Genomic DNA, 14,315 nt, shown 5'->3' with positions numbered 1-14,315 from the left:
AAGCATACCCATAACATGATGCAGCCACCACCATGCTTAAAAATATGGTGGTACTCAGTGAGATGTTGGATTTGGTCCAAACGTAACAATTTGTATTTAGGGCATGAAGTGAATTTCTTTGCCACATTTTTTTGTAGTTTTACTTAAGTGCCCTATAGCAAACAGAATGCATGTTTTTCATCCTGTATAGGCTTCCTTCTTTTCCCTCTCTCATTGAGGTTAGTATTGTGTAGTAACTGCAATGTTGTTGATCCAGCCTCAGTTTTCTATCACAGCCATACAACTTCAACTGTTTTAAAGTCACCATATCCTGCCTGTTTGGCCCTGTCCGGGGGTGTCATCGGATGGGGCCACAGTGTCTCCTGACCCCTCCTGTCTCAGCCTCCAGTATTTATGCTGCAGTAGTTTATGTGTCGGGGGGCTAGGGTCAGTCTGTTACATCTGGAGTATTTCTCGTCTTATCCGGTGTCCTGTGTGAATTTAAATATGCTCTCTCAAAATCTTTCTTTCTTTCTCTTTCTTTCTTTCTTTCTTTCTTTCTTTCTTTCTTTCTTTCTTTCTTTCTTTCTTTCTTTCTTTCTTTCTTTCTTTCTCTCTCTCTCTCTCGGAGGACCTGAACCCTAGGACCATGCCTCAGGACTACCTTGTATGATGACTCCTTGCTGTCCCCAGTCCACCTGGCTGTGCTGCTGCTCCAGTTTCAACTGTTCTGCCTGCGGCTATGGAACCCTGACCTGTTCACCGGACGTGCTACCTGTCCCAGACCTGCTGTTTTGAACTCTCTAGAGACAGCAGGAGCGGTAGAGATACTCTCAAAGATCGGCTATGAAAAAGCCAACTGACACTTACTCTTGAGTTGCTGACTTGTTGCACCCTCAACAACTACTATGATTATTATTATTTGACCATGCTGGTCATTTATGAACATTTGAACACCTTGGCCATGTTCTGTTATAATCTCCACCCGGCACAGCCAGAAGAGAACTGGCCACCCCTCATAGCCTGGTTCCTCTCTAGGTTTCTTCCTAAGTTTTGGCCTTTCTATGGAGTTTTTCCTAGCCACCGTGCTTCTACACCTGCATTGCTTGCTGTTTGGGGTTTTAGGCTGGGTTTCTGTACAGCACTTTGAGATATCAGCTGATGTAAGAAGGGCTGATACTGTGAACCATCAGATCCTCCTCTCCACCCTCTCCGAGTTGGGCATCTCTGGCGCGGCCCACGCTTGGATTGCGTCCTACCTGACAGGTCGCTCCTACCAGGTGGCGTGGCGAGAATCTGTCTCCGCACCACGTGCTCTCACCACTGGTGTCCCCCAACGCTCTGTTCTAGGCCCTCTCCTATTCTCGCTATACACCAAGTCACTTGGCTCTGTCATATCCTCACAGTTTTAGAAACTTCAGAGTGTTTTCTATCCAAATCTACTAATAATATGCATATTATAGTTTCTGGGCCCCAGTAGTAGGCCGTTTAATTTGGGTATGTTTTTCATCTGGTCGTGAAAATACTGCCCCCTACCCAAGAGAGGTTAATTGTGGTTTCATCAGACCAGAGAATCTTGTTTCTCATGGTCAGAGACCTTTAGGTCCCTTTTGGCAAACTCCAAACGGGCTGTCATGTGCCTTTTACTGAGGAGTGGCTTCTGTCTGGCCATTACCATAAAGGTCTGATTGGTGGAGTACTTCAGAGATGGTTGTCCTTCTGGAAGGTTCTCCCATCTCCACAGAGGAACTCTAGAGCCCTGTCAGAGTGACCATCGGGTTCTTGGTCACCTCCCTGACCAAGGCCCTTCCCCCAAGATTGCTCAGTTTGGCTGGGCGGCCAGGTCTAGGAAGAGTCTTGGTGGTTCCAAACTTCTTCCATTTATAAATGATAGAGGCCTCTTTGTTCTTGGGGACCTTCAATACTGCAGACATTTTTTCCTTCCCCTGATCTGTGTCTTGACACAATCCTGTCTCGGAGCTCTACTGACAATTCCTTCGACCTCATGGCTTGGTTTTTGCTCCGACATGCACTGTGTCATGACGTTGCCCTCTTTGGGTACAGCAAGCACAGCTGACCCCCCTCCCTCTGCACCAGGCCTTTTCTATGCACCATCCCCGACCTCTATACTCCTGACACCAGGCTCTGTAAGAAGAGGTCGTAAATTCCTATGAGGAGATTCTCTCCTCATGGCCACAGTATAGAGACTGAGTGGGTTTAATAGAGAACAAAGGAGTTCTTCCACCTCACAGAACTGGAGAACCGAACGACATTTATGTTCTGGAGAAGGTATAAAAGATCGGTGAAGAATCCAGCTACGAACTGGTCCGTTTGGTACAATTTTGTGAAACTCATGAGAGACAATACGGCCATATTTCCACATTGCTGTTTATATAATAGCCTCAGTTATGAGACTTACATCTAATGGTTGTATAAAATGAATGAATAAGGATGAAGCTATTTGGGAGATGATGGGAGGCTAGGTAATGATGTTAATGTGAGAGAATTGTATTTCTGTTTAAAGTTTCACTAAGTCATTGGCACGCCCCCATGAAACAGACAGGACCTGGCGTCATGAGGCAGCCTTTTTCTGCTCTTCCGAATAAAACCCCCACCTATGTTTTCTATCACCAGACCGAGCTTACCTCAATTACGAGATGGCTAAAGGTTGGATACCGAGCTTACCTCGATAACGAGAGGGCCAAGGTTTGACCATGCATTCCTCTTACTGAACTTTAACCATACCACGTGGTTAAAATCTTAGACTATCGATACCGACAGAATAAGAACAAGTTTTGATATTAATTACTAGTTTGCAGCTAGGAATTCGGTATCATTGAACGCGAAGACCGACAACCGCCGAAACATCTTTCCTATAACGACATTAATGAATGTCACTCTGAACTACCCATTCTAACCACGACAGAGAGAGAGAGAGAGGGCGGACAGACTCTCCAACAGAAACAAACTTTTCAACAGAGATCCCGACGACACACTGAGCGTAAATATATATATTGATTGCAATTGTTCCCGAATGAGTGAGCGTTCATGTGCAAAGGATTAGCATTTCAATTGTTATAATTATCAACTCTGTAGTGTCTTCTCAGCTGACACCACTCCCCTTTTGTTTAACAAGCCGCCATGCCGGTTTAGCCCACTAGGGCACATTCCTCTATCATTTCTTTGTAAACATATCTACTGTTTGTTATGCATTTCTGTGAATTACTTAGTTAGTAAATAAATGATTTTAAGACAATTGATGTATGGATGACTCATAGTGAAGACTGGGTTCGTGCAGATAACCAACAATTTACGACGTTTGGAATGAGACTGACGAGGTAAAGGATACGTCATTAATCAGAAGACTAATTGATCAGATATTAAACATATCTGAAAGTTATATTAGGAAAATTATAACTTTGTAATCTGAATATTTTCCTTGGTGCCCCGACTTCCTAGTTAATTACAGTTACACGATTAATCAGTTTAATAGCGTAATAACAATTACAGAGAGTTATTTGATAAATATGTCTTCAGTTTTAATGATGCCAAAGACAGGACAACTGTCAACTGTGGGACCTTATATAGACAGGTGTGTGCCTTTTCAAATCATGTCCAATCAATTGAATGTACCACAGGTGGACTCAAGTTGTAGAAACATGATCAAGGATGATCAATGGAAACAGGCCTGAGCTCAATTTTGAGTCTCATAGTAGAGGGTCTGAATACTTACGGAAATAAGGTATTTCAGTTTTTTATTTGTAATATCTTTGCAAAAATTTCTAAAACAGTTTTCACTTTATCATTATTGTATAGATTGCTGAGGATTTTTATTTATTTTATCCATTTTATGAAAGGCTGTAAAAAAAGTCAAGGGCACTGTATAATGCTGCCACTGTTTCTTTTCTATCCTGTTGCCTAGTTACTTTATCCCTAGCTATATGTACATATCTACTTCATTTAACTCGTGTCCCATCACATCGACTCAGTACTGGTTCCCTGGGTATATAGCCAAGTTATCATTACTAATTTTGTCTCTATTTTTCTCTCTGCATAGTTGGGAAGGGGCCTTAAGCGTTTCACCTGTTGTTTACGAAGCATGTGACGAATCAAATTTTTATTTATTTGACTTGTAGAACAGACTCTCCCGACAGTTCATGTAGGAGGGGAGGAGTTATGTTTTAGTGCAGTTGTATTTGACATGAATAGGTCTTGGTCACGTGATGAGGTAACCCCGCCTGAGAACTTCAACACCACGTCTTCCACGGGAGCAACCAACATCTTAGACCATTAAACCAATAGGAAATTCCTTATTGGGCCTAGGGCAGATACTGGTTTTGAAGTTCACAGGCGGGGCTACCTCATCACATGACCATGTCCGACCCATATCCGCTACAGTCGTCCACCTTTGACCTCCTCCCCACGTTGGAGGCTATTGTAATACATTGTAAAATTAACCCAGGTCTCCCATGGGAGCAACTAACGTCTTAGACTGTTAGACCGAGGAAATCCCCTATTGGACTGAGGGCAGGCGCTGGTTTTGAAGTTCGCAGTTGGGACTACCTCAAACGTACAGCAAATTGAGAAATGATGTGACTAAACTGAATAAAAAGAAGAAGAAACTACACTATGAAACAAAGATAAATGGCATAAAGAATGATAGTAAAAAGCTTTGAAGTACCTTAAATGACATTTTGGACAAAAAGGCAAAGTCAGCTCCATCATTCATTATATCAGATTGCTCATTCATCACAAAACCCACTGATATTGCTAATTACATAAATATTTTTTTAATCGGAAAGATTAGCAAACTTAGGCATGACATGTCAGCAACAAACGCTGCCACTACACATCCAAGTATAACTGATAAAATTATGAAAGACAAGTATTGTGAGTGTGGAAGAAGGGACGATATTTCCACTCCTATTTGCCGTATCTTCAGTCTAAGCCTACTAGGAAGTGTGTGCCCTCAGGCCTGGAAGGAAGCAAAAGTAATTCCACTACCAAAGAATAGTAAAGCCCCCTTTAATGGGTCAAATAGTAGACCAATCAGCCTGTTACCAACCCTTAGTAAACTTTTGGAAGTCTGTCCATAATAAAGCGCTGCTCTGCCTTTTTAACAACACTATCAACAAGGCAGGTCCTGCAGGCTCTAGTTTTGTCGCACCTGGACTACTGTTCAGTCATGTGGTCAGGTGCCACAAAGAGGGACCTCTGAAAATAACATTTGGCTCAGATCAGGGCAGCACAGCTGGCCCTTAAATCTACACGGAGAGCTAACATTAATAAGTCAAAGTGGAAAAGAGATTGACCTCATCATTACTTGTTTTTGTAAGAAGTGTTGACATGCTGAATGCGCCGAGGTGTCTGTTTAAACTGTGGCAGGTGCACAGTACTACATAGTCATGGATACATGGAACTCTATTCCACATCAGGTAACTGATGCAAGCAGTACAATCAGATTTAAAAAACAGATACAAATACAGCTCATGGAACAGCGGGGACTGTGAAGAGACACACAGACACACACACACATGATAAGACACACACTCTACATGCACGTATACATGGATGTTGTATTGTAAATATGTGATAGTGGAGGAGAGGTCTGAGGGAACACACTAAATGTATTGGGTAAAGTGTTATTAAATGTAATGTCATGTAATATTGTAAACTGAATATAACTGTCTTAATGTTGCTGGGCCACAGGAAGAGTAGCTGATGCCTTCGCAACTAAGTATAAATCCATCACGTGACCATGACTGACTCATGTCAGCTACATATACGCAGAGTGTCATGGGTAATGTGTGTGTTGAGATAACCACGTTCTATATAAATGGTTGAACTGATTTCCATCTCCCATCTCTTCATTATCGAATTGTTATAAAGACGTGGTTATGAAACCCATGAGACATAACAATGTCCTTGATATAGAAGAAGCTCAACTAAAATGTAATCAGTCACTACTGTAAGTCACTCTGGATAAGAACATCTGCCAAATGACTAAAATGTAAATGTGAACGTGAAAGCCCAACAAACAGCAAAAACAAACCATTGAACACATCGGCTCAATAAAAAGCTTGAACATTTTTTTTGAGCAAGTCTCGTTTTTCAATTGAAATAATATAAAATACCTTGTTGCAGACTCTTTTTTGTGCCTTCAAATAAAATAAATCAAATCAAATTTTATTGGCCACATACACGTGATTAGCAGATGTTATTGCGAAATGCTTGTGCTTCTAGCTCCGACAGTGCAGTAATATCTAACAAGTAATATCTAACAAATTACACAACACATACCCAATACACACAAATCGAAGTAGGAATGAATTAAGACTATATACATATATGGACGAGAGATGTCAGAGCGGAACGGACTAAGATATAGTAGAATAGTATAGAATACAGTATATAAAGTTGAAGTCGGAAGTTTACATACACTTAGGTTGGAGTCATTAAAACTTGTTTTTCAACCACTCCACAAATTTCTTGTTAACAAACTATAGTTTTGGCAAGTCGGTTAGGACATCTACTTTGTGCATGACACAAGTAATTTTTCTAACAATTGTTTACACACAGATTATTTCACATGTATCACAATTCTAGTGAGTCAGAACTTTACATACGCTAAGTTGACTGCCTTTAAACAGCTTGGAAAATTCCAGAAAAGGATGTCATGGCTTTAGAAGCTTCTGATAGGCTAATTGACATCATTTGAGTCAATTGGAGGTGTACTTATGGATGTATTTAAAGGCCTACCTTCAAACTCAGTTCCTCTTTGCTTGACATCCTGGGAAAATCTAAAGAAATCAGCCAAAACCTCTGAAAAGAAATTGTAGACCTCCACAAGTCTGGTTCATCCTTGGGAGCAATTTCCAAACGCCTGAAGGTAACATGTTCATCTGTACAAACAATAGTATGCAAGTATAAACACCATGGGACCACGCAGCCGTCATACCGCTCAGGAAGGAGACGTGTTCTGTCTCCTAGAAATGAAGGTACTTTGGTGCGAAAAGTGCAAATCAATCACAGAACAACAGCAAAGGACCATGTGAAGATGCTGGAGGAAACAGGTACAAATGTATCTGTATCCACAGTAAAATTAGTCCTATATTGACATAACCTGAAAGGACGTGCAGCAAGGAAGAAGCCATTGCTCCAAAACCGCCATAAACCGCCATGGGGACAAAGATCGTACTTTTCGGAGAACTGTCCTCTGGTCTGATGAAACAAAAATATAACTATTTGGCCATAATGACCATGTTTGGAGGAAACCGAAGAACACCATCCCAACCGTGAAGGACGGGGTGGCAGCATCATATTATTGGGGTGCTTTGCTGCAGGAAGGACTGGTGCACTTCACAAAATAGATGGCATCATGAAGGAGGAAAATTATGTGGATATTTATTTTTACCTTTATTTAACTAGGCAAGTCAGTTAAGAACAAATTCTTATTTTCAATGACAGCCTAGGAACATTGGGTTAACTGCCTTGTTCAGGGGCAGAATGACAGATTTGTACCTTGTCAGCTTGGGGATTCAAACTTGCAACCTTTCGGTTACTAGTCCAACGCTCTAACCACTAGGCTACGCTGCCGCCCCATATATTGAAGCAACATCTCAAGACATCAGTCAGGAACTTAAAGCTTGGTCGCAAATGGGTCTTCCAAATGGACAATGACCCCAAGCATACTTCCAAAGTTGTGGCAAAATAGCTTAAGGACAACAAAGTCAAGGTATTGGAGTGGCCATCACAAAGCCCTGACCTCAATCCTATAGAAAATTTGTTGGCAGAACTGAAAAAGTGTGTGCGAGCAAGGAGGCCTACAAACCTGACTCAGTTACACCAGCTCTGTCAGGAGGAATGGGCCAAAATTCACCTAACTTATTGTGGGAAGCTTGTGGAAGGCTACCCGAAACGGTTGACCCAAGTTAAACAATTTAAAGGCAATACTACCAAATACTAATTGAGTGTATGTAAAGTTGTGACCCACTGGGAATGTGATGAAAGAAATTAAAGCTGAAATAAATCATTCTCTCTACCATTATTCTGACATTTCACATTCTTAAAATAAAGTGGTGATCCTAACTGACCTAAGAGAGGGAATTTATACTCAGATTAAATGTCAGAAATTGTGAAAAACTGATTTGAAATGTATTTGGCTAAGGTGTATGTAAACTTCCAACTTCAACTGTACATATGAGATGAGTAATGCCAGATATGTAAACATTATTAAGTGACTAAGATACTGTAGAATAGTATAGAATACAGTATTTACATATGAGATGAGTAATGGCAGATATGTAAACATTATTTAAGTGACTAGTGTTCCATTCCTTAAAGTGGCCAGTGAGTGCTAAGAACCTTGGCGTGACCCTGGACAACACCCTGTCGTTCTCCACTAACATCAAGACGGTGACCCGATCCTGTAGGTTCATGCTCTACAACATTCGCAGAGTACGACCCTGCCTCACACAGGAAGCGGCGCAGGTCCTAATCCAGGCACTTGTCATCTCCCGTCTGGATTACTGCAACTCGCTGTTGGCTGGGCTCCCTGCCTGTGCCATTATAAACCCCTACAACTCATCCAGAACGCCGCAGCCCGTCTGGTGTTCAACCTTCCCAAGTTCTCTCACGTCACCCCGCTCCTCCGCTCTCTCCACTGGCTTCCAGTTGAAGCTCGCATCCGCTACAAGACCATGGTGCTTGCCTACGGAGCTGTGAGGGGAACGGCACCTCCGTACCTTCAGGCTCTGATCAGGCCCTACACCCAAACAAGGGCACTGCGTTCATCCACCTCTGGCCTGCTCGCCTCCCTACCTCTGAGGAAGCACAGTTCCCGCTCAGCCCAGTCAAAACTGTTCGCTGCTCTGGCACCCCAATGGTGGAACAAGCTCCCTCACGACGCCAGGACAGCGGAGTCAATCACCACCTTCCGGAGACACCTGAAACCCCACCTCTTTAAGGAATACCTGGGATAGGATAAAGTAATCCTTCTAATCCCCCCCTTAAAAGATTTAGATGCACTATTGGAAAGTGGTTGTTCCACTGGATATTATAAGGTGAATACACCAATTTGTAAGTCGCTCTGGATAAGAGCGTCTGCTAAATGACTTAAATGTAAATGTAAATGTGTGGTAATATTATTTGTAGCTCAGAACCATTTGCATTGCTAGTTATAGCCTAATGTTAGCTAGCTAACATAGTTACCTGATTGGTTAGCTACCTGCAGATTCATGCAGGGTAGTAATGTTATGAGTTGGGATTATGGTTCATTGTTTAACTAGCTAAACTTGTCTAAACAAAAGACTCCACTATGCAAGTAACCATTTCACTACACCTTCTATATCCTGTGCATGTGACAAATAAACATAGATTATATTTTATATATTATGTGTTTACCAGAGATGGTAATGTGAAGAACATAACCTGCACCAAAGTCAAATTAGTACAGGAAATGTATGTTAGGCCAACAAGAGTGTCTAAGTTCTATAATTCTCCGGTAGAATGCCCTGCTTTTATTTAGTCACACTCACAACCATCAGCTATTTTCTGTCATTGTGTTAAAATACACTAGTTATGCTATTTTGGACCACCAGGCTGCTGATGTCATACAGCCTGTAGTTTTTGTGTTTATACATGGAGTAGAGTAGTATAGTAGAGGCCTGAGGGCACACGATATGTTGTAAAATCTGTTTTGAAGGTATTCATGCTTTTAAAATGTATAACTGCCTTAATTTTGCTGGACCCCAGGAATAAATACAAATATCCATAACAAATACAAATACAAAAACCCCATAATGACAAAGCAAATGTAGTCTTTTATAATTTTTTGCAAATGTATTAATAACAAAAAACAGAAATAAAACATTTACATAATTATTCATAATTATTTACTCAGTACTTGTTGAAGCACCTTTGGCAGCGATTACAGCCTTGAGTATTCTTCGGTATGACGCAACAAGCTTGGCACATCTGTATTTGGGGAGTTTCTCCCATTCTTCTCTGCAGATCCTCTCAAGCTCTGTCCGGTTGGATGGTGAGTGTCTCTGCACAGCTATTTTCAGGTCTCTCCAGGGATGTTCAATCGGTATCAAGTCCTGGCTCTGTCTGGGCCACTCGAGGACATTCAGAGACCCGAAGCCACTTCTGCTTTGTCTTGGCTGTGTGCTTAGCGTCGTTGTCCTGTTGGAAGATGAACCTTCGCCCCAGTCTGAGGTCCTGAGTGCTCTGGAGCAGGTTTTCATCAAGGATCTCTCTGAACTTTGCTCTGTTCATATTTCCCTCCATCCTGACTAGTCTCCCAGTCCCTGCCTCTGAAAAACATCCCAACAGCATGCTGCTGACACCAAGTTTCACCTTAGGAATGCTGCCAGGTTTCCTCCAGATGTGACGCTTGGCATTCAGGCCAGAGTTCAGTAATGGTTTATCAGACCAGAGAATCTTGTTTCTCATGGTCTGAGAGTCATTTAGGTGGCTTCCGTCTGGCCACTCTACCATAAAGGCCTGATTGGTGGAGTGCTGAAGAGATGGTTGTCCTTCTGGAAGGTTATTCCATCTCCACAGAGGAACTCTGGAGCTCTGTCAGAGTGATCATTGGGTTTCTTGGTCACCTCCCTGACCAAGGCCCTTCTCCCCCGATTGTTCAGTTTGGCCGGGCAGCCAGCTCTAGCAAGAGTCTTAGTGGTTCCAAACTTCTTCAATTTAAGAATGATGGAGGTCACTGTGTTCTTGGGGACCTTCAATGCAGCAGAAATTGTTTGGTACACTTCCCCAGATCTGTGCCTCGATACAATCCTGTCTCGGAGCTCTACGGACAATTCCGTCGACCTCATGGCTTGGTTTTTGCTCTGACATGCACACACAGGTGTGTGCCTTTCCAAATCATGTCCAATCAATTGCATTTACCACAGGTGGACTCCAATCAAGTTGTAGAAACAGGATGCATCTGAACTCAATTTTGAGTCGTATAGCAAAGGGTCTGAATATTTACGTAAATGAGGTATCTGTTTTTTTTTATTTTTAATACATTTGCAAACATTTCTAAAAACGTGTTTTGGCTTTGTCATTATGGGGTATTGAGTGTAGATTGATGAGGAACATTTTGATTTAATCCATTTTAGAATAAGGCTGTAACGTTACAAAATGTGGAAAAAGTCAAAGTGTGTGCATACTTTCCGAATGCACTGCATGGCATTTACCATTTGTATACTGTGCTTGTTTTGTGTTACAGTTTTCACTTCTAATTAAATCTACCAAAGATATCTCTGGCCTGGTTGTTGGAAGATGTAGTGTTTAAGAGTACATGGAACTGTACTAAAAAAGCGCTCAATGGTATCAAGGCTTTAGTGAGGACAGCACAACGGGGTATGTTCCATGTTTAATTTCAAAATAATTGATGGCAAAAATAATGAAAATATTCACATACATATCACAAACACTCACGGTCTCTGTACAAAGAAATATACATGCAAAAGTAAATAAACAAATAATGTGAAATAAAACCATTTAAAAGTCATAATACATATGTATAAAATAGGATGAGATGGGACAAAAAAAGAAACAGAAAAAAATACATCCAATCCACATTCCCATGTTTCAACCTTTGTACAACTTTACTAAAATCGATTAATAAATAAATTAAAGGACATTGTATGGGACTGTACAGGTGATCTGACAATGGGCCTCTCTCTCTTTCCCTTCACCACTCCCACAGCATCCCTCTCTCTCATCTAGAAAGAAATAACCCAGTTTTGCATGTTCCTAACAGATAAATCAATATACTTCCCTAACAGCAGGGACTGGACACTGGGCCTCTTCTGAGAGACTGGAAGAAAAGAAACAAATCAAAAATCAACTACATCGATCTAGCCATAAGTGTCATGTAGAGTGCGACGCCAGAAGATTAGGTTACCTAGGAAGTGATAACCATAGAATTATAATGTCCTATGGAGACACTCAAAATGGCCACCAGTCCAACCATTATGGCTTCATTGACCTGAATTGGGAGGTCCGTTCTACTCGTTCTAATTCTATGGTGATAAGTTAACACCCCAATAGGGTTATAGATCAAATAAAGAGGACTACCACCAGTGGAGCTTGCAGTACCAAGTACATGCTTTTACCTCCATTTATTACATGTACAACCGATGTCTTCATAAATAGTTGCATAAAATGTTAAAACCGCAACATTGCACATGATAAGAATGGGGGAAACATAACATCCAGTGAGTGCGTTTATAGTATTCTGTCTTCCTCCTCATTCACATTCCATCTGATTGGCTATATTTGCTGCCACTCAGGCTCAGTCGCCCAATTGGCGATCTACTACATTTCATTTGCAGAATTCTTTAGTCTCGCCTCCAAGAACATCCTCAAAAGCAGGCGGCCAGTTTGAAACGGGAGGGACAGAAGGCAGTTAGAGTCTATTTACAAAGTAAGGCTTAAACATCTTAAATCTGCGCAACACAATTTTTGTTTTAGTAAAAGCAAAAACATATCATTTTCTGTTGTGAAGACAATGCAGCAGTCAGCAGAATCTCTATAGTTACTTGCAACATGGTCATCGTCATGGTTTCTTAGATTAAGTATGTAAGCGCAGCAATCGAAAAGCTCTGATTGGACATAAAACTGTCTCATAAAGTGGAGGAGCTCAGTCATTGGATGAGTCCTCTCCGGGCTCTACAGTAGCGTAGCGACTTTCCACTGCCGAGCATTTTCTTCAATCTTCTTGTTTTTTTTCAAATACATTTTTGAAAAGTTATGGACAATGTTCTCTCTATACATTGGTTCTTTAAGAAAGGGGGTGTCCCAACAGTCTGAGTCATATATTGTAAAAGCACAAAAAAAAAAAAACTCTCTTTCTCCATCTCTGGTAACAAGAGGGAAGGGATAGTTGCTATGTGTGCTAACACCATCTTCCTTAGCAATTCTCCTCTGAAAGCTCAGTTTGTTTGTTTGTTCAGGGATAAAATCCTCCACACGATAAAGATCGATCAAGAGGCTTTCTGTTGATCGATTGACTCTCAGTAAGATAGAGGAAAAATAAGTTCATTTTGAGTGTAAACCAGCAAGCAGCAGTAGACTGGCGATGACATTATGTCACCCTTGTTTTGATTGGCTGAGAACTCAGTGTGTGTTCTCTCAGGGAAAAGTGATTGGCTAAGGACCTCTACGCCTATAGGCATAATGTTTTGATTGGTTGAAGGACCAAAGGATGTATTTTTTTTTAAACCACAGCATATCTGAAAGAGAATGAGATCAGCGAATTTCATTTAATTTTCTTTGAGATGTCCAGTCCCAAATCAATCTCTAGACCCTAGCCCTCTAGTCACATAATGTAGATCTGAAAGGATTGGATAGGTCTAAGCAATATGGTTCTATCTATACCGTCTTCACCTTGTCCTCTGATATGATAGGTGGAAATAATATTACTCACACCTATCCAATCCTCTAAGATCTACACAAGTAACTAGTGGGTGGGAAGCTAGGACCCCATTTGGGACTGGACCAGAGGAGGCTGGTGGGAGGAGCCATATAATGACAGGCTCATTGTAATGTCTGAAATGGAATCAATGAAACAGTCAAACACGTTATTTCCATGTGTTTGATGTGTTTATTACCATTGAATTGATTCCATTCCAGGCATTACAATGATCCGTCTTCCTATAGCTCCTCCCACCAGCCTCCTCTGGACTGGACGTTCTCTCCTTCCAGCCAGGGTTAGGGTGAGTGGGAGGGGCCATCTCTCTCCAACCCTCGCTCAGGCCCGTGGCTGTAACCGGCTCTGTAGGAAGCTCTGTACCCCTCCGATGGGCTTGATGTCTGTCTGGTGCTTCCTTCTGTCTATGAACAGCACCAAGCGAGATGTGTCCAGACACCCCCCCTCCACCCTACCCTGTCCCTGGCCGTCTGATAACCCGGCCTGGCCCTGAACCCAGGACTCCTGCAGACACAGCCCAGCCGGAGGCCTCCTTGCAGGGTCAGCCCTCAGCAGCAGGCAGACAAACTCCCGGGCCCCCTGGGTGACGCCCTGGAAGTAGTGGTGCGGGAAGCTGAAGTCTAGCCGGCAGATGTTCAGACACGTCTCCTCCACGCTCTCGTCCAGGAAGGGAGATGCCCCGCTCAGGAGGACGTAGGTCACAACCCCAAGGCTCCAGAGGTCAGAGGTCAGGGCGGCGGGCTCCCCCACGACCAGCTCGGGGGAGGCGAACTCGGGGCTGCCCAGGAGAGGGTGGACGTAGTGGGCACTGTTGAGCTGGATGGCGTCCCCGAAGTCGGTCAGTTTGACCACGGGCTGGCCGGACGAGGTGTGGGACACCAACAGGTTCTCAGGC

General features: G+C 42.4%; 1 protein-coding gene across 9 annotated transcripts in view; it reads right to left on the bottom strand.

Annotated features, from left to right (window-relative positions):
* Positions 1 to 11,347: 11,347 nt before the first annotated feature.
* The window catches only part of LOC106570344 (triple functional domain protein), a 169,417-nt gene continuing 166,449 nt past the window's right edge, over positions 11,348 to 14,315 (bottom strand). For all 9 annotated transcript variants that reach the window (XM_045694817.1, XM_045694822.1, XM_045694818.1 and 6 more), the window contains one exon: positions 11,348 to 14,314. In XM_045694817.1, the coding sequence (XP_045550773.1) occupies positions 13,742 to 14,314 (573 nt within the window). In that variant the 3' untranslated portion in view covers positions 11,348 to 13,741. The remainder of the gene's footprint in view (position 14,315) is intronic.

Source organism: Salmo salar, chromosome ssa14 (genome assembly GCF_905237065.1).
Source record: "Salmo salar chromosome ssa14, Ssal_v3.1, whole genome shotgun sequence".
Classification (NCBI taxonomy): Eukaryota; Metazoa; Chordata; class Actinopteri; order Salmoniformes; family Salmonidae; genus Salmo; species Salmo salar.
The sequence above is the reverse complement of the archived record's forward strand: the minus strand, read 5'-3'. Positions and strand labels throughout refer to the sequence as shown.